The sequence below is a fragment of the Cervus canadensis genome, chromosome 25, assembly GCF_019320065.1.
Source record: "Cervus canadensis isolate Bull #8, Minnesota chromosome 25, ASM1932006v1, whole genome shotgun sequence".
NCBI lineage: Eukaryota > Metazoa > Chordata > Mammalia > Artiodactyla > Cervidae > Cervus > Cervus canadensis.
The window spans coordinates 53,526,285-53,546,053 of NC_057410.1; the positions used below are offsets into that span (position 1 = coordinate 53,526,285).

The 19,769-nt window shown below is 37.4% G+C and overlaps 1 protein-coding gene across 1 annotated transcript; it reads left to right on the plus strand.

Annotated features, from left to right (window-relative positions):
- Positions 1–5,863: 5,863 nt before the first annotated feature.
- Positions 5,864–14,035, plus strand: LOC122427599 (olfactory receptor 5W2-like). Its single transcript, XM_043447182.1, has 2 exons — positions 5,864–5,876; positions 13,119–14,035. Exons 1-2 carry the CDS (start codon positions 5,864–5,866, stop codon positions 14,033–14,035), a joined length of 930 nt encoding a protein of 309 aa, XP_043303117.1.
- Positions 14,036–19,769: the final 5,734 nt, after the last annotated feature.

Genomic DNA, 19,769 nt, shown 5'->3' on the forward strand with positions numbered 1-19,769 from the left:
CTCTAGTAATTTTCTGGAAGAGTCTTTAGGGTTTTCTATGTAGAGGATCATGTCATCTGCAAACAGTGAGAGTTTCACTTCTTCTTTTCCTATCTGGATTCCTTTTACTTCTTTTTCTGCTCTGATTGCTGTGGCCAAAACTTCCAACACTATGTTGAATAGTAGTGGTGAGAGTGGGCATCCTTGTCTTGTTCCTGATTTCAGGGGAAATGCTTTCAATTTTTCACCATTGAGGGTGATGCTTGCTGTGGGTTTGTCATATATAGCTTTTATTATGTTGAGGTATGTTCCTTCTATTCCTGCTTTCTGGAGAGTTTTAATCATGAATGGGTGTTGAATTTTGTCAAAGGCTTTCTCTGCATCTATTGAGATAATCATATGGTTTTTATCTTTCAATTTGTTAATGTGGTGTATTACATTGATTTGCGGATATTAAAGAATCCTTGCATTCCTGGGATAAAGCCCACTTGGTCATGGTGTATGATTTTTTTAGTATGTTGTTGGATTCTGTTTGCTAGAATTTTGTTAAGGATTTTTGCATCTATGTTGATCAGTGATATTGGCCTGTAGTTTTCTTTTTTTGTGGCATCTTTGTCTGGTTTTGGTTTTTTGTGGCATCTTTGTCTGGTTTTGGCATCAGGGACTTTTCCAATGAGTCATCTGTTCACATCAGATGACCAAAATATTGGAGCTTCTGCTTCAGCATCAGTCCTTCTAGTGAATATTCAGGGTTTATCTTACTTAATATTGACGGGTTTGGTCTCCTTGCTGTCCAAATGACCTTCAGGAGTCTTCTCCAGCACCACAGCTCCAGGGCTTCAATTCTTTGTCACTTTGCCTTCTTTGCGGTCCAGTTCCCACAACCATATGAGAGCACTGGAAAGACCATATCCTTGACTATATGGATCTTTGTTGGCAGAGTAGTGGTTCTTCAACACACTGTCAAGGTTTGTCAATGCTTTCCTGCCAAGAAGCAATTGTCTTCTGATATCATGGCTACAGCCACCATCCACACTGATTTGGAGCCCAAAAAGAGGAAATCTGTCACTGCTTCCACATCACCCCCTCTTATTTGCCATGCAGTAATGGGGCTGGATACCATCAACTTAGTTTTTTTTTTTTTTTTTTAATCAACTATCAATTTCATCACTTCCTCCATGATAATTCCCTTCCCTTGTTTCCTCTTCTCATCCCTGTTTTAATGTCTCTGTCTTTTTGTGATGAACAATAAACTATTTAAAATGTTATTTTATTTCATCCTATTTGTGAGCATTCTTTGCTGAAGGACTGAGCATTCCATACTATTATCCAAAACACTCCATGTTTTCTGGGTCACAAAAGGAACATAAACAAACACATAATAAATTAAAACACTACATAACATTTTTGAGTGTTAATTATATCTCAGTAAAAAATTAAGTGCTGCAATACTTTGGCCACATGATGCAAAAAGCTGACTCATTGGAAAAGACCCTGATGCTGGGAAAGATTGAGGGCAGGAGGAGAAGGGGACAACAGAGGATGAGATGGTTGGATGGCATCACCGACTGGATGCACATGGGTTTGGGTGGACTTCAGGAGTTGGTGATGGACAGGGAGGCCTGGTGTACTGTGGTTCATGGGGTTGAAAAGAGTCGGACACGACTGAGCGACTGAACTGAACTGAAAAAATTAACAGTGGGATAGTATAAATATACATGTATATTTCAGCACATACATTGTATACACAACAGATTTAGGGGAAGGTTCGCCACATGGTGTGGATAAAATTATGGCTCTATGAAGACATGTATATTAATTACACTAGGTGGTACAATGGCCACAAATCTACTTGCCAATGCAAAAGATGCAAGCTCAATTCTTGGGTTGAAAGATCCCCTGGAGGAGGAAATGGTAACCTACTCCAATATTCTTACCTGGAAAATTCCATGGAAAGAGGATTCTGGCTGACTACAGTTCATGGATTCATAAAGAGTAGGACATGACTGAGAACACACACATACTGGTAGAAAGAGCTATAAGCTCTTGATATTTTACTATTTCATCTGTTTTTGTTTTTGTTTCTTGAAGGCTAGAGCTAAATCTTTTTGTTGAGAAAGTGTAGATGTGGTCATGTATTTGGAAAATCTTACAAGACAGAAAGACATTCTTCATTATCTATTAAAATTATAAAGCTAAAAGCCACTGATGTTTTAGGTTTTCAAACTGCCCTACAAAATTTCCTTATGTGAAAACATTCTAGATATAAGTAAAGTCTAAGAAATGCCTCTGTTACTCAGGGAGGCCTTTGTTAGACATTATGGCATTTTAAGCCAAGATCGCATGGTGAATAAAAACCTACAGAAAATTTTTGTTTTATATATAAGCTTCAAAAATCTCTCTCTGATGCATTTCATTGATTCATGCAAACTCTTTTAGAATTGCTGCTTATGAGCAGAAATATGGTAGAAAAACATTGAAGTATATTAAATTCCAAGCAAAATAAGAGTGTCAATAGATTGCCATGAATAAATGACTTTCATCTATATGATGTAAATTTATTATAGTATCTAAAGACTAATTTCATCTAAAGTTGGCCCATTTTATTAGATCTACTTTGTGGTATAAAAAAGAAAAAGAGCAAGCTCATTAAATAGAAGGCCAACAGTGGAATTGACTGAATGATTCTGCCTTTCCCAGAGTTTGCATGGTTGAATAACAAATTATGGAAAAATTATTTTAGGAATCAATAACTAAAATAAAAAATACTCAAGAATGCATAATAACTCTTCTATCTTGAGATTTTGCAAAATAAGAAATCTGCACTATAGACTTTGCTGTGTTCTAGCCTTTCTGCTTCAATCCTCATCACTATGCTCCCCTTCTTCCTTCACTTCTATTTCATATATCCACCAATGACTGATTAAAAAATGTCACTGTACAACTGCAGTGTTATCAATGACAGTGTGTAGTAGGCTAATTTGTGTTTGTGTACTCAGTCACTCAGTTGTGTCCGACTCTTTTGGCACCATGAACTATATCCTGCCAGGCTCATCTGTTCATGGAACTTTCCTGGTAAGAATACTGGAGTGGGTTGCCATTTTCTCCTCCAACCACACGTGGGGGTTGAACCTGTGTCTCCTGCGTCGGCGGACATATTCTTTACCACGGTGCCCCTGGGAACCCCGTTAGTGGATGAATACTACAGTCAAGCTCCTGTATCTTGATCCCTTCATCCCCGCCCCTGAAATGTGTGTGTGTGCTTAGTTGCTCAGTCGTGTTTGACTCTCTGTGACCCCATGGAGCCTGCCAGGCTTTTCTATCCATGGAATTCTCTAGGCAAGAATACTGGAGTGACATGCCATTTCCTCCTCCAGGAGACCTCCGCATTGCAGGTGGATTCTTTATCTTCTGAGACATCAGAGAAGCCTCTGCCACTGAAATACTTAAGTACAAATATGACATAGCAATCAAATGGTAGATTTGAGTATATGTCCAATGTAGAAAATAGAGAGATACATATGGGTCATTGGGTGTATAACTATATTTGTAAAAAAATAGTGATATGAATGTTCAACAATTTAATAAGCACAAAGTTTTATGTTAAAGACAGAATCTGCAACTTTTCACCTCCCTGGATATCTTTTTCTTTTGAATTGTGCTATGAGCCATTTACCAATATTTATCATATCAATATTTATTAATATCAATAACCTCAGATATGCAGACGACACCACCCTTATGGCAGAAAGTGAAGAAGAACTAAAGAGCCTCTTGATGAAAGTGAAAGAGGACAGTGAAAAAGTTGTCTAAAACTCAACATTCAGAAAACTAAGATCATGGCCCATTCAGTCCCATCACTTCATGGCAAATAGATAGGGAAACAGTGGAAACAGCGGCTTACTTTATTTTTGGGGGGCTCCAAAATCACTGCAGATGGTGACTGCAGCCATGAAATTGAAAGACGCTTACTCCTTGGAAGGAAAGTTATGACCAACCTAGACAGCATATTAAAAAGGAGAGACATTACTTTGCCAACAAAGGCCGGTCTAGTCAAAGCTGTGGTTTTTCCAGTGGTCATGTATGGATATGCGAGTTGGACTATAAAGAAAGCTTAGCACCAAAGAATTGATGCTTTTGAACTGTGGTGTTGCAGAAGACTCTTGAGAGTCTCTTGGACTGCAAGGAGATCCAACCAGTCCATCCTAAAGGAAATTAGTCCTGAATATTCATTGGAAGGACTGATGTTGAGGCTGAAGCTCCAATACTTTGGCCACCTGATCTGAAGAGCTGACTCATTTGGAAAGACCCTGATGCTGGGAAAGATTGAAGGCAGCAGGAGAAGGGGACAGCAGAGGATGAGATGGCTGGATGGCATCACCAATTCAATGGACATGAGTTTGAGTGGACTTAGGGAGTTTGTGATGGACAAGGAAGCCTGGCGTGCTGCAGTCCATGGGGTCGCAAAGAGTCAGACACAACTGAGCGAATGTACTGAACTGATGATCCACTTAGCAATGTTACTCTAACTTTAAAACAAAACTTTTCAATACCACTGAGCCCGCTGTGTAAAAAAGGACTTCAACCAGATTACTTGTAATGTCCTCTCCAGCTGATACACCCTTTGTTTATAAAATATGACTCTACCGCTGTTTAAATCCTTCCCCACTATTGAAAAGCACTAGAAATTTGGAAAATATTTTAAAAAAGGAGTCATTTCATCTTTAAAGGAAAAAATATATATACTATTAATGTAGGCTGTATAAACCTGCAACAGTGGTGACATGAAGCTTTGGATAGTATGAGTTTCAGGAAGGCAAAGGCTTTTAATTAAGGCTCTTGTGTCACCTATTATTCAAATTCAGACTCTCATAGACTCCTCAAAGAAGTGGATATCCAAATTTATTATCTCTCCAGTAAGTAAAACCTAAATAAAAAGCTAACAGTAAATAAACACAGTATAAGGACTAATCTAAAGAATATTTTGTTGTTCAGTCGCTAAGTCATGTCTGAGTCTTTGTGACCCCATGAACTGCAGTACCACGCTCCCCTGTCCATCACTATCTCCCAGAGTTTGCTCAAGCTCATATCTATTGAGTCAGTGATGCCATCCAACCATCTCATCGTCTGTCACCCTCTTCTCCTCTTGGCCTCAATCTTTCCCAGCATCAGGGTCTTTTCAAATGAGTCTTCTCTTCGCATCAGGTGGCCAAAGTATTGGAGCTTCAGCTTCAGCACCAGTTCTTCCAGTGAATATTCAGGGTTGATTTCCTTATGGTTGATTGATTTTATCAGATTGATCAAATCAGTCAATCTAAAAAACGGCAAGATGCAAAAAATTAAACTAGCAACTGTTGGTGAGGATGTGGAACAACCATGACTTTTACACATCAGCAGTAGAATAAGAATTGTTGCTACCCTTTGTAAAATCCCGAAGTGAAGTGAAAGTCACTCAGTCGTGTCCAACTCTTTGTGACCCCATGGATATACAGTCCATGGGATTCTCCAGGCCAGAATACAAGAGTGGGTAGCCGTTCCCTTCTCCAGGGGGATTTTCCCAACCCAGGAATCAAACTCAGGTCTCCTGCATCGCAGGGGGATTCTAAACTGTGTCTAATATAGCTGGACATATACATGTCATATGACTCAAAAATGCCTTCTTTGAATGATACCCAAAATAAATGAGCAAATATGACCACCAAAAGATGTACACAAAAATATTCTTCACTGCATTATTTGTAATAATCTAGAACTAAAATAACTCAATTTTTTCAACATATTAGTAAAGACCTGACAAAATTTTAAGTAATTTTAAATAATGTATATTTTAGGGTTCATAGTTCATAAACTTTGTCACAACCCTCAGGCTTTCCCTGAACCATGGATGCAATATATGAGTAATATATAAATAGATGATATGTTCACTTCCAGTGAAAATTTATAGGTCAAGTATACTGACACATGCTCTTTATTAAATTAATTACTATATGGTAAGCTTATACTTAGGAAAACTACACAATGATGAGGATGAATGAATTGCCTTGACATACAAAAGTGTAGGGAAATTTCACAAAAATAATATTGAGTGAAAGAAGTCAGAAATGAAAATATAAAACCTATATGATTATGCTACTATATTACTCAAAAATATTAAAACTAAAATATCATTGCGGTGGTGGTTGTTTAGTTACTAAGTCTTGTCCAACTCTTTTGTAACCCCATAGACCCACCAGGCTTCTCTGTCCATGGCATTTCTTAAGCAAGAATACTGGAATGGATTACCATTTCCTATTCCAGGTGATCTTCCTGTCCCAGGGATAGAAGCCATGATTTGCAGGTGGATTCTTTACCACTGAGCCATCAGGGAAGCCCAAGATATCATATTGGATATCAATTTGTGATAGATGTGGGGTGACTGAGACACTTTCTGAGTCACTAGGCATGTCTCAGTTTCTGAGACACTAGACATGTTTTGTATTTTGTGTCCTGGGATTAGCATCTTTTCATTATTGAAAATTTCCTTGTAGTATACTTTTACATAAGGATGTTTTCTTTATGTGTATCATACTCTTAAAAATTTCCATAAACTATGTCCACTTAAAATTGCTGAATTTTACTTTTTTTAATCTAACAGGTCTTGTGCAAAATAAGTGTTAATATATTTGTGAAATCGACATAGTGCACTATTTCATAGAGTATCTCAGCGCATAATCAATCTTTGTGTCACTGGAAGAGTTGATCTGTTTGTACAACAGCACAGTCTGTATCCATTCACAGAGCTCTCCTAGTCTTTCTCCCACCAACAGGGGACATAATGAACTTTGGTTTCCTATCATGCAGTGAACTCTGCATCTCAATACTCCAAGTTTGAGGAACATACAACTGTGTCCTGAAAAAGTAATCATCTGTACAGACATTTACCTACACACAATTTTACTGTCACCAGGGGCACTAAAGAAACCCTAAGTATAGATTGTTGTTGTTGTTTTTTTTTCCCTCACTTTTTTGTACCCGAGGAATACATTTTCTCTTTGGTACATGTTTTCCAATTATTTAAGGTCTCCGTTTTCAATGAGACACAGATCCCTTTGGGAGATACTTTAGTTTATCCAACTTGCAATTGTAATGTAGCTACCCAATTTTAAATGGCTAGGTGGGAAAAGATTGAAGGCATGATAGTCTACATGGTCTTGAGGAGCTGTTACAAAGTGAAAGTCAGGTTCTGGTTGAATACAATGCAACTTAAGGGATTTTTGAATCCCAGAAGATCAGGAAGTACCTGAAGGAAAATTAATTTGAATAGAAACAGAGTTCGGTAATCAAGGACAATTCTACATACAGCAAATGTGTGCCAGAGAGGTTAATAATGATATTGAAATTCTTTTGTTACATATGTGCATCAGTTTCTTGATTTTAACCAGTGGAAAATTATTAGCAATTAGTTATGTGGTTTGAGCTTTTTCTTAACAATATCCCTACAGTAATGCATTTGATATTTGAGTATTGGGTTGATCACATCAAGAATGGCAATGGCAAAAACATTAAAAAGGTATCAGCAATTGTCCCTATGAATCATTTTTCCCAAATTAAAAATGTACTAATGATATGAAATTTTGCTAGATGAGTTTCTTAGGTTTACAGAAAAAAAAAACAAAAAACAAACAAACAAAAAAAAAACAAGAAAAAGCAGGAAACAAGCAAAATAAAAATAAATAAATAGAAATATAACCCAAACAAATAAGAATATAATCTGTGTTCCTGTTAAATATCAAATGAAAATTCAGATAAAACGGAAAATTAGGCCTAATCAGCATTTTTAATTTTAACCCACTGTTACTTTACTGTCATGTCCCTAATAAATAAAGATGCTGAGCAAACTGTTATACATAACCTTGTTATTTAAACATATTCTTGGTGAGAGTATCTATTCAATCCTTAGTGTAAATTTTATTAATTTTATTTTTATTATTGATGAGAGATTTTCATAAAGTTTGGATACAAATTCTTTTTCAGATATATAGATACATGATTTTCAAGCATTTCCCTCACTTTTTAATGTTGTTATTGTTGTTTAGTTGCCAAGTCATGTTGGATTCTTTGCGACCCCGTGAGTTGTAGTACACCATGCTCTCCTATCCTCCACTATCTTCCTGAGTTTGCTCAAACTTATGTCCATCGAGTCGGTGATGCCATCCAACAATCTCATACACTGCCGCCCTCTTCTCCTCCTGCCTTCAATCTTTCCTAGCATCAAGGTCTTTTCCAGTGAGTTGGCTCTTCACAGCAGATGGCCAAAGAATTGGAGCTTCAGCATCAGCATAAGTCTTTCCAGTGAATATTCAGGGTTGATTTATTTCAGGATTGACTGGTTTGATCCCTTTGCTGTTGAAGGGACTCTCAAGAGTCTTCTCCAGCACCACAATTTGAAAGCATCTATTCTTCAGCCCTCAGCCTTCTTTATGGTCCTACTCTTACAACCTTACATGACTGCTGGGAAAACCATACCTTTAGCTGTTTGGATCTTTGTCAGCAAAGTGATATCTCTGCTTTTTAATATATTTTCTAGGTTTGTCATAGCTTTCCTTCCAAGGAGCAAGAATTTTTTAATTTTAATGTTCATAGTGATTTTGGAGCCCAAGAAAAATAAAATCTATCACTGCTTCCACTTTTTCCCCATCTATTTGCCATGAAGTGACGGGACCAGATACCATAATCTTTGTTTTAGAATATTGAGTTTTAAGCCATCGTTTTCACTCTCCTTTCACCTTCATCAAGAGACTCTTTAGTTCCTCTTCATTTCTGCCATTAGGGTGATATCATCTGAGTATCTGAGGATGTTGGTATTTCTTAAGGTAATCTTAATTCCAGCTTGGGCTTCATCCAGTCTGGAATTTTGCATGATGTACTCTGCATATACAAGTTAAATAAACATGGTGACATTATACAACATTGATGTACTCCTTTCCCAGTTTTGAACTAGTCCATTGTTCCAAGTCTGATTCTGACTGTTGTTTCTTGACTGCATACAGGTTTATCAGGAGGAAGGTAATATGGTCTGGTATTTGCATCTCTTTAAGAATTTTCCACAGTTTATTGTGATCCACTCAGTCAATGGGTTTTGCATAGTCAATGAAGCAGAAGTAGATATTTTTCTGAAATTCTCTTGCTTTTTCTGTGATCCAACTGATGTTGTCAATTTGATTTCTGGTTCCTCTGCCCTTTCTAAATCCAGCTTGTATATCTGGAAATTCTCAGTTCATGTCTGTTGAAGCCTAGCTTAAAAGATTTTGAGCATTTCCTTGCATGCTTGTGTAATGAGCACAATTGCATGGTAGTCTGAGCATTCTTTGTCATTGCCATTCTTTCAGGTTGGAATGAAATCTGACCTTTTCCAGTCTTGTGGCCACTTGTGAGTTATCCAAGTTTGCTGGCATATTGAGTGCAGCACTTTAGCAGCATCACTTTTAAAATTTGAAATAATTCAGCTGGAATTTCATCCCCTCCATTAGCTTTTTTCATAGTAGTCCTTTCCAAGGTCCACTTGACTTCACACTCTAGGATGTCTGGCTCTAAGTTTGTGATGAAACCATAGTGGTTATCCAGATCATTAAGACCTTTTTTGTACAATTAAGCTATATCTGTAGAAAAATTTTCAAAACAGGTTTATTGCTATTTTTTACATTATTTCCCCAGGTGACTCAGTGCTAAAGAATCTGCCAGCCAATGTAGGAGATGCAAGAGACACAGTTTCCATCCCTGAGTTGGGAAGTTCGACTGGAGGAAGAAATGGCAACCCAGTTTCAGTATTCTTGCTGGGAAAATTCCATGGACAGAGGAACCTGGCTGACTGGGGTCCAAGGGGGCTGCAAAGAGTTGGACATGATTGAGCAACTGAGCATAGCACATTATTTTCTACCTTAATAGTCATTAATACTTAATGGCAAATATTTAGAAAGTACTATTTTTTCAAATCCTTATGCCATGAAGTTTAGAAAATACAAAATAAGCATTGCTCTAATTTCTGAGGCCTTGAATTTAGTACAGAGATTTTTACATGAACAAATTAATATAACTCAGAAAAAAAAAGTGCACTGTTTAGAAAATGTGAGGGAGACATAAAGTCAATGAAATATCCTTTGGTATGTGGTTGGATAATAGGAGTAAGATAATGTTTGGTGATGATGGCTGCCTTGAAAGTTAGTATTGACAAGAATATAGCATCATTATCCATGACAGATAAAGAGCAGAAACAACCCAACATTTATCCAATTGAACAATGGATCAATATAGTGTGCAATATCCATACAATGAAATATTATTGTGCCCTTCAGTGAAACAGAATCCTGATTCTGACACATGAACAATATGGATGAGCCTTGACTGCATTCCACTGAAGAAAAAAAGTCTGAGAGAAGAAAAAATACAACACACATTGCATAATTCTGTTTATATGCAAGACTAAGAATAAGAAACCACACGGAGTCAGAATATAGATTAGTGGTTGCCAGGGCTGAGGTCAGCAGGGACAGGGAATGAGATCTAATAGGTTTGGATTTCTTATTGAACTGATGAAAATATTCTGGAGGTAGATAGTAGTGATGACTGAAAAACCTTGAAAACACGATAAAACTAAAAACAAAAACCTATATACATTAAAAGGGTGAATTTTATGACACATGTAATATAAGTATTATATTTCAATATAAAAGAAAATACAATTGGAGTGTAGTTATACTCCTAAATGAGGTATGAAGGAGAATGTTTCAAAAACACCATGAATAATGTAAAGAAGTTAGAAGTGATGGAGGGAGGGATTTTTTTTGAGTTTCCTTAAGTTTCCTGTTTTACTAGAGAAGGAGAAAATAGTTTCAGGGTAACTGTCAAGCAGTCTTACAATTTGTAGTTTTCTTCCTAACACAGGGCAATTTGGTAACAACAGTGAAGCACAAAAGCTCAGCTGGTGCTAAGTTGTTTCTGAATTCTCAAGGGAATATAGAGAAGCAGAAATACAATTAATGAAGTGTTTATGTAACATCAAAGCCTAACAGCAGTAGCACCGGGATTTACATCTCAATGTACCTGGTAGAATGAAAGGCCTTCTGCCTGCTGTTTTTCCCTGGTGGCTCAGATGGTAAAGCAAGAGACCCAGGTTTGATCCCTGGATGGGGAAGGGAATGGCAGCCTGCTCCAGTATTCTTGACTGGAGAATTCCGTGGACAGAGGAGCCAGGGAGGGTCCCATGGGGTCACAAAGAGCTGGACACGACTGAGTGACTAACACTCGCTGGTTGTTGTGCAGCTACTCAAGCCCTGCTCATCTCAGGTAGGTTTCTAGATCCTAACTTAAAGAATATAGGAGAAAATACTTAACATTTTGAGAAAAACACAGCTTAGTAAGTGAAATATTTTATGCCTTCCTATTCTCCAAAATCTGCATTTAACGGCTAGTAATATTTTCCTCTCAGAATTGAATGAGTCTGAACTTATTAATTCCACACATACCTACTTTTAATTTATTTCATTTTGCTCTTGGTTCATGGGTAAGACTTTACTCTTTTTATCATTTGTTAAGTATTAAAAAACAATTTAAGGTATATATTGTTTTATTGAAAAAATAGTGTATGTACCACAGTAAAAATAAAAACATGTACAAATTCATCTCCATGTGAACCATATACCCTGTTTACTTAGGTCTAAGGAAAAAGCCTATTACTTACATTCTATTCTCAGATACATTAAATATATATATACACATTCACACACATAAATACATACATATAATATAGATAGAAGTCTGTATTTTAGAAGTATCTATTGTCAGTCTTTTCATTTACATTTTATTAAATTAAAGGCAGTTTAAAATCTAAAGTGATTCAAATGTATGTGGTAGATTCTGTTGCTTTTACTTCCTTTTAACATTTTTTGTCCACTGGTCAATAGATTCATCCCTTGACTACAACCGCTACAAAAAGAGATAAAGAGCATCATGGGAAAGCAATTACAAATTTCTAGAAAAAAGGTAAATAATACTTATTTCATGTATCTCCAAACAATAAACACAACCTAAACTAAAATCTGTACCATAATTTTTTTTTTGTTAATGCTAGTCAATGTCATGCTCGTTGTTTCTGAAACTAAGTTAGAGACTCTTAAATTGATGACGTGTTTTTGAGAAACATAAATTTCGTAGTTATTTTTTCTAATCATTTTTTTATACTCAAGTGAATATTTTCAAGCATAGAAAATGCTTAGTCTCATGTCTTAAACCTGTCTTCTCTAACACTGGTGTCCTTACATATTATTCTGAAGAGATAGTTCAGATCAGTTCAGTTCAGTGCAGTCGCTCAGTCGTGTCCAACTCTTTGTTACCCCATGAATTGCAGCACGCCAGGCCTCCCTGTCCATCACCAACTCCCGGAGTTTACCCAAACTCATATCCATTGAGTCAGTGATGCCATCCAGCCATCTCATCCTCTGTCATCCCCTTCTCCCTCTGCCCCCGATCCCTCCCAACATCACGGTCTTTTCCAATGAGTCAACACTTTGCATGAGGTGGTCAAAGTATTGGAGTTTCAGCTTCAACATCAGTTCTTCCAATGAACACCCAGGACTTATCTCCTTTAGAATGGACTGGTTGGATCTCCTTGCAGTCCAAGGGACTCTCAAGAGTCTCCTCCAACACCACATTTCAAAAGCATCAATTCTTCGGGGCTCAGTTTTCTTAACAGTCAAACTCTCACATCCATACATGACCACTGGAAAAACCATAGCCTTGACTAGAAGGGCCTTTGTTGGCAAAGTAATGTCTTTGCTTTGGAGAGTGAAATTTATCGATATCTACCCACTGAAATAATGAAAATAATGCTCAGAGAAGAGCTTGTAGAAAGTAGCATACCTCATGAATGGCATCTAAATTTACATCACTATTTCTCAAAGCTCAATTCCAGACAATTTTATTACTGCTTATTTACAGCTGTCCCTCTTCAAGAGTACATATACAAGACATGAATTATTTTCTAAATATAAAAATATAATTATAGAAAAAAAATCATGCTCCATCTAATGATGTTTTGCAGATGTGCAGAAGTGTTACACATCCATGTGTCATTTTCTTGATCACTTGCTAAAACCTTAGAAAAGAACAAAGAAGACTGAGTAGAGAGAATTGCTCCTCCTTTACTAAGTTCATTTTCTTGGGAATTATTGATAACACTGAGAACAAAGTGATCCTATTTACCATGTTTCTCCTTGCTTATCTCATCAATCTTCTGTCAAAACTTGGAATGATAACCCTGATTAGGATGGATCTCCAGCTGCACACACCCATGTACTTTTTCCTCAGCCACTTCTCCTTCTGTGACTTCTTCTATTCCACAACCACTGGCCCAAAGATGCTGGTGGACCTATTTGCCAAGATTAAATCAATCTCTTTCTGTGGCTGTGCTCTGCAATTCTTGGTTTTCTGTATCTTTGCAGATTCTGAGTGTCTCCTGCTGGCAGTGATGGCCTATGACTGGTACAAGGCCATCAGCAGCCCCTTGCTCTATGCAGTCAGCATGTCCAGTGGGGTGTGCTCCCTGCTCATGGCTGGGGTTTACCTGGTTGGAATGACAGATGCCTTGATCCACACAACATTAGCATTCTGCTTGTGTTTCTGTGGGTCAAATGTGATTAGCCATTTCTTCTGTTATTTACCTCCACTTTTCCTCCTTTCCTGCTTTGATATACAGGTCAGTGAGCTGGTGGTGTTTATTGTTTTCTGTTTCATTGAGCTGAGTACAATTTCAGGAGTTCTTGTCTTTTTTTGTTATATCATCCTTTCAGTCTTGAAGATCCACTCTGCTGAGGGGAGGTTCAAAGCTTTCTCCACCTGCACTGTCCACGTAACTGCAATGGTCATTTCCCAGGGAACTCTACTCTTCATGAATTTCCGACCAAGTTCTTCCTATTCTCTAGATCAAGACAAAATGACCTCATTGTTTTACACCCTTGTGATTCTTTTGTTAAACCCTCTAATTTATAGTTTGCAGAACAAAGATATAAAGGAGGCCTTATAAAAATTGAAAAATAAACTATTTTTAAATATTTATATTATATATCTGTACATGTGACTACACACATCAGTTAGTTCAGTTCAGTTGCTCAGTCATGTCCAACTCTTTGAGACCCCATGAACCACAGCATGCCAGGCCGCCATGTCCATCAGCAACTCCCAGAGTTTACCCAAACTCATGTCCATTGAGTCAGTGATGCCATCCAACCATCTCATTTGTCATCCCCTTCTCCTCCTGTCCTCAATCTTTCCCAGCATCAGGGTCTTTTCCAATGAGTCAGCTCTTCGCATCAGGTGGCCAAAGTATTGGAGTTTCAGCTTCAACATCAGTCCTCCCAATGATCACCCAGGACTGATCTCCTTTAGGATGGACTGGTTGGATCTCCTTGCAGTCCAAGGGACTCTCAAGAGTCTTCTCCAACACCAGAGTTCAAAAGCATCAATTCTTCTGCACTCAGCTTTCTTTATAGTCCAACTTTCACATCTATACATGACCACTGGAAAAACCATAGCCTTGACTAGACAGACTTTTGTTGACAAAGTAATGTCTCTGCTTTTTAATATGCTGTCTAGGTTGGTCATAACTTTCCTTCCAAGGAGTAAGCATCTTTTAATTTCATGGCTGCAATCACCATATGCAGTGATTTTGGAGCCCAAAAAAGTAAAGTAAGCCACTGTTTCCACTGTCTCCCCATCTCTTTCCCATGAAGTGATGGGACCAGATGCCATGATCTTAGTTTTCTGAATGTTGAGCTTTAAGCCAGCTTTTTCACTCTCCTCTTTCACTTTCATCAAGAAGCTTTTTAGTTCCTCTTCACTTTCTGCCATAAGGGTGGTGTCATCTGAGTATCTGAGATTATTTATACTTCTCCCAGTAATCTTGATTCCAGCTTGTGTGTATTCTAGCCCAATGTTTCTCATGATGTACTCTGTGTATAAGTTAAATAAGCAGGGTGCAATATGTTCCTTTTCATAGTTCACAGACAACTATTTTCTTTAGTCATTCTATTTAATATCATCTTGCTTGTGAAATCATGGCTACAGTATGAGATTGTGAGCAATCTTTGCCCAAGGATTCTGCATTCCATCTGTATTATCCAAAGCACTTACCTAATGTTTGGGACACAAATGGAGAAAGAGAGAGAGAGAGAAAGAAGTAAAGAAAAAGGAAGGAATAAAGAGTAGATAACATTTGTGAGTGTTTATAGACATCAATAATTAACAAAATCAAAATGAACTGAAGATATTGTATGTGGCTTGAATATATGTGTGTGTGTGTATATATATATATAAAATAAATTTTAAGAAAGAATGTAAAAATGGTTGGAATACTAGGGTGCTGATCTAGAAAGAAGATACATATCACACTAGAAGTAAAGAGCATTCATCTGCATACATTCTTAATATGTATATATTTTGTTGGTTTCTGCTCTGGAATCTGATGCTAAAGCACTGAATCAGCAAGTCTAAACAGTACAGATATATTTGAAGAAGCATGTAAAATTCACGCACTTATTTATTACAGTTATAGAAGTTAAACACCAGTGTTTCTTAGATTTTCTAGCTATCGTTGTAAAGTGTCTTTGTGCAAAAACGTTTCAGAATGAAACTAAAGCCCAAGCAGACTCTCTGGCTTCCACAGGGGGCATTTGTGAGAAGCTGACCTCTTCCACAGAATTAAAATACTGCAGGGTTTTCACCTGTACTGTTTCCTCAATTTACACACAATACTTTAGAACTGTTATTTATGAGCAGAAACATGGTAGAAATAATTTTTTGAGATATATTGTCCAAGAAAAATGGAGTGTTGGTGGATTGCTGCTAATTTAGAGAATATAAATGTGTAATCTGCTTAGGTAATCTCTCTCCTTTTGACTGCCCTGTATCAGAGCATTTAAAGATACATTTGATCTACATACTGGTTTTATTATGAGATCTAGTAGATGTGAAATAAAGGCAAGAATATTTTAACTCCTATAAATGGAATTATAAAATTAAAATTGACTTATTCAATCTTCTGTGGGCCTCTCACCCCAATTTACCAGTATCTCTCTGGAAGGAATTTGTACACATAGATGTACCTCAGCTTTTATGACTATCCTAGGGATATGATAGAGAATCTGCCTGGAATATGGGAGACTTGGGTTCAATCCCTGGGTCAGGAAGATCCCCTGGACAAGGGAATGCCTACCCACTTCAGTATTCTTGCCTGGAGAATTCTGTGGACAGAGGATCCTGCTGGGTTATAGTCCATGAGGTCACAAAGAGTCTGACATGACTGAGTGACTAACACTTTAAGGGTCAACACATCTCCAGATCATCTGACTCTAATAGACAGTAAGACTTTCATTCAAGAATGTCACAGAAAATTGAAGCCATATCAAACATTTTTCCAGCCACAACAGTATAAAACTAGAATATAATTAGAGAAATAAGTTAAAAAATTTGCAAATGAATGGAGATTAAACACATCCCTGAACAACCAGGCATTTGGAGAAGAAATCAAAAAGTAATTTGAAAAAATATACTGCAACAAATGGAAATAAAAAAAAATGTCATGCCAAAAATTATAGGACTATAACAAGCTACAACAAACACAGTTTTTTAAGAGGCAAGTTCGTGGTGAAAAAATGCTTACATTAAGGGGGAAAAAAAAAAAAGAAAAAGCTAGAGCTACCTTTTATACACCCAAGGAATTAGGAAAGCAAAACATGCTGTCCAAAGTTAGTAAAATAAAAGAAATAACAGAGATCGGAGTTAAATGAAATAGAAAAAGGCAATCACCATAAAAGCTGTACATTTCACTTCAGTTCAGTTCAGTTGCTCAGTCATGGCCGACTCTTTGCGACCCATGAGCGGCAGCATGCCAGGCCTCACTGTCCATCACCAACTCCTGGAGTCCACCCAAACCCATGTCCATTGAGTTGGTGATACCATCCAACCATCTCATCCTCTGTCTTCCGCTTCTCTTCATGCTCTCAATCTTTCCCAGCATCAGGGTCTTTTCCAATGAGTCAACTCTTTGCATGAGGTGGCCAAAGTATTGGAGTTTCAGCTTCAACATCAGACCTTCCAATGAACACTCAGGACTGATCTCCTTCAGGATGGACTGGTTGGATCTCCTTGCAGTCCAAGGGACTCTCAAGACTCTTTTCCAACACCACAGTTCAAAAGCATCAATTCTGTACTCAGCTTTCTGTATAGTCCAAGTCTCACATCCATACATCATCACTGCAAAAGCCGTAGCCTTGACTAGAAGGACCTTTGTTGGCAAAGTAATGTCTCTGCTTTTTAATATGCTGTCTAGGTTGGTCATAACTTTCCTTCCAAGGAGTAAGCATCTTTTAATTTCATGGCTGCAATCACTATCTGCAGTGATTTTCGAGCCCAAAAACATAAAGTCAGCCACTGTTTCCACTGTTTCCCTGTCTATTTGCCATGAAGTGATGGGACCAGATGCCATGATCTTAGTTTTCTGAATGTTGAGCTAAGCCAGCTTTTTCACTCTCTTTTTTCCCTTTCATCAAGAGGCTCTTTAGTTCTTCCTCACTTTCTGCCATAAGGGTGGTGTCATCTGCATATCTGAGGTTATTGGTAATTTTCCCAGCAATCTTGGTTCCAGCTTGTGCTTCATCCACCCAGCGTTTCTCATGATGTACTGTGCATATAAGTTAAATAAACAGGGTGACAATATACAGCCTTGACGTACTCCGTTTCCTATTTGGATCTAGTCTATTGTTCCATGTCCAGGTCTAACTGTTGCTCCGTGACCTGCATACAGATTTCTCAAGAGGCAGGTCAGGTGGTCTGATATTCCCATCTCTTTCAGAATTTTCCACAGTTTATTGTGATCCACATAGTCAAAGGCTTTGGCATAGTCAATAAAGCAGAAATACCTATTTTTCTGGAACTCTCTTGCTTTTTTGATGATTCAGCTGATGTTGGCAATTTGATCTCTGTTTCCTATGCCTTTTCTAAAACCAGCTTTAATATCTGCAGGTTCACAGTTCACGTATTGCTGAAGGCTGTCTTGGAGAATTTTGAGCATTACTTTACTAGCATGTGAGATGAGTGCAATCGTGTGGTAGCTTGAGCATTCTTTGGCATTGCCTTTCTCAGAGATTGGAATGAAAACTGACCTTTTCCAGTCTTTTGGCCACTGCTGAGTTTTCCAAATTTGCTGACATATTGAGTGCAGCATCATCTTTTAGGATTTGCAATAACTCTACTGGAATTCCATCACCTCCACTAGCTTTGTTTGTAGTGATGCTTCCTAAGGCCCACTTGAATTCACATTCCAGGATGTCTGACTCTAGGTGAGTGATCACACCATTGTAATTAACTGGGTCGTGAAGATCTTTTTTGTACAGTTCTTCTGTGTATTAACAAAATGGAGGGAAACAATAGCTAAATTTACCAAGAATAAGGGAGAAGTCTCAAATAACTAATACCATAAATGGCAGTAGGGATATGACCGTTGATACTACACAAAAACCAAGAATCATAAGAAGCTACTATGAACAATATAAATCCACCCCCCCAAAAAAATCAAATGACTTAGAAGAAATTGTTAAATTCCTAGAGCATAACAATCTATAAAGCCTGAATGATAAAAAACTAGAAAATCTGAACAGACCAATTACTAGTAAGGAGATTTAATCAGATATCCAAAGCTTCCCCAAGAGATAAGTTCAGGACCATATGGCTTCATTGGTGAATTCTAGCATTTAAAGAATTAATAATTTTAAACTTTAAAAAAAAAAAAAAAAAAGAAGCATAGGGAGTACCTCCAAACTCATTTTATGAGCCCAGCATTACGTTGGCTCAATACCAGACAAAACGCAACAAGGAATGAAAAGTAAGGGTCAATATTCCTGATAAACATGAATGCAAAAATCTCTAAGAAAATATTGAAAAAAAAATTCAAAACTGTATTATAAGGATCATACACTATGATCAAGTGTTATTTATTCCAAGCTTGCAAGGACAGTTCAACTTGTGCAAGTCAATTAATGTGATATACCACATTAACAAACACAAGAAAAAGTAATATAATCATCTCAAGAAATACAGAAAACAAATGACAAAATTAAAAAATTTTCATGATAAAATTCTCAGCAAACCAGTTAGAGAGGGAACCTATCTCAGGAAAAATAAAGGACATATATGTCAAACTGAACTTATATCACATTAAACATTGAAAAGGTAAAATCTTTCCATCAAAGATGAGGAACAAGACAAGAACTCCAACCCTTGCAAATTACATTTAACATTTTCTTGAAAGTCCTAGCCAGAAGAAGTAGGAAAGAAAAGAAATAAAAGGCATCCAGTTGGAAAAAGAAGTGAAATAGTCTCTTTGCAGGTAGCATCATATAGTATATAGAAAATATTACATTTTTCAACATCAGTTCAGTTCAGTCACTCAGTAGTGTCCGACTCTTTGCGACCCCATGAATTGCAGCACGCCAGGCCTCCCTGTCCATCAACAACTCCCAGAGATTACTCAAACTCATGTCCATCGAGTCGGTGATGCCATGCAGCCTATCATCCTGTCGTCCCCTTCTCTTCCTGTCCCCAATCCCTCACAGCATCAGGATCTTTTCCAATGAGTCAACTCTTCGCATGAGGTGTCCAAAGAATAACAATACCAAAAAATAAATTCAGTAAATTTCAGGTATAAAATAAGTACAAAAAGAGTTGCATTTCTATACACTTAACAATTATTTATCAGAAAGAGA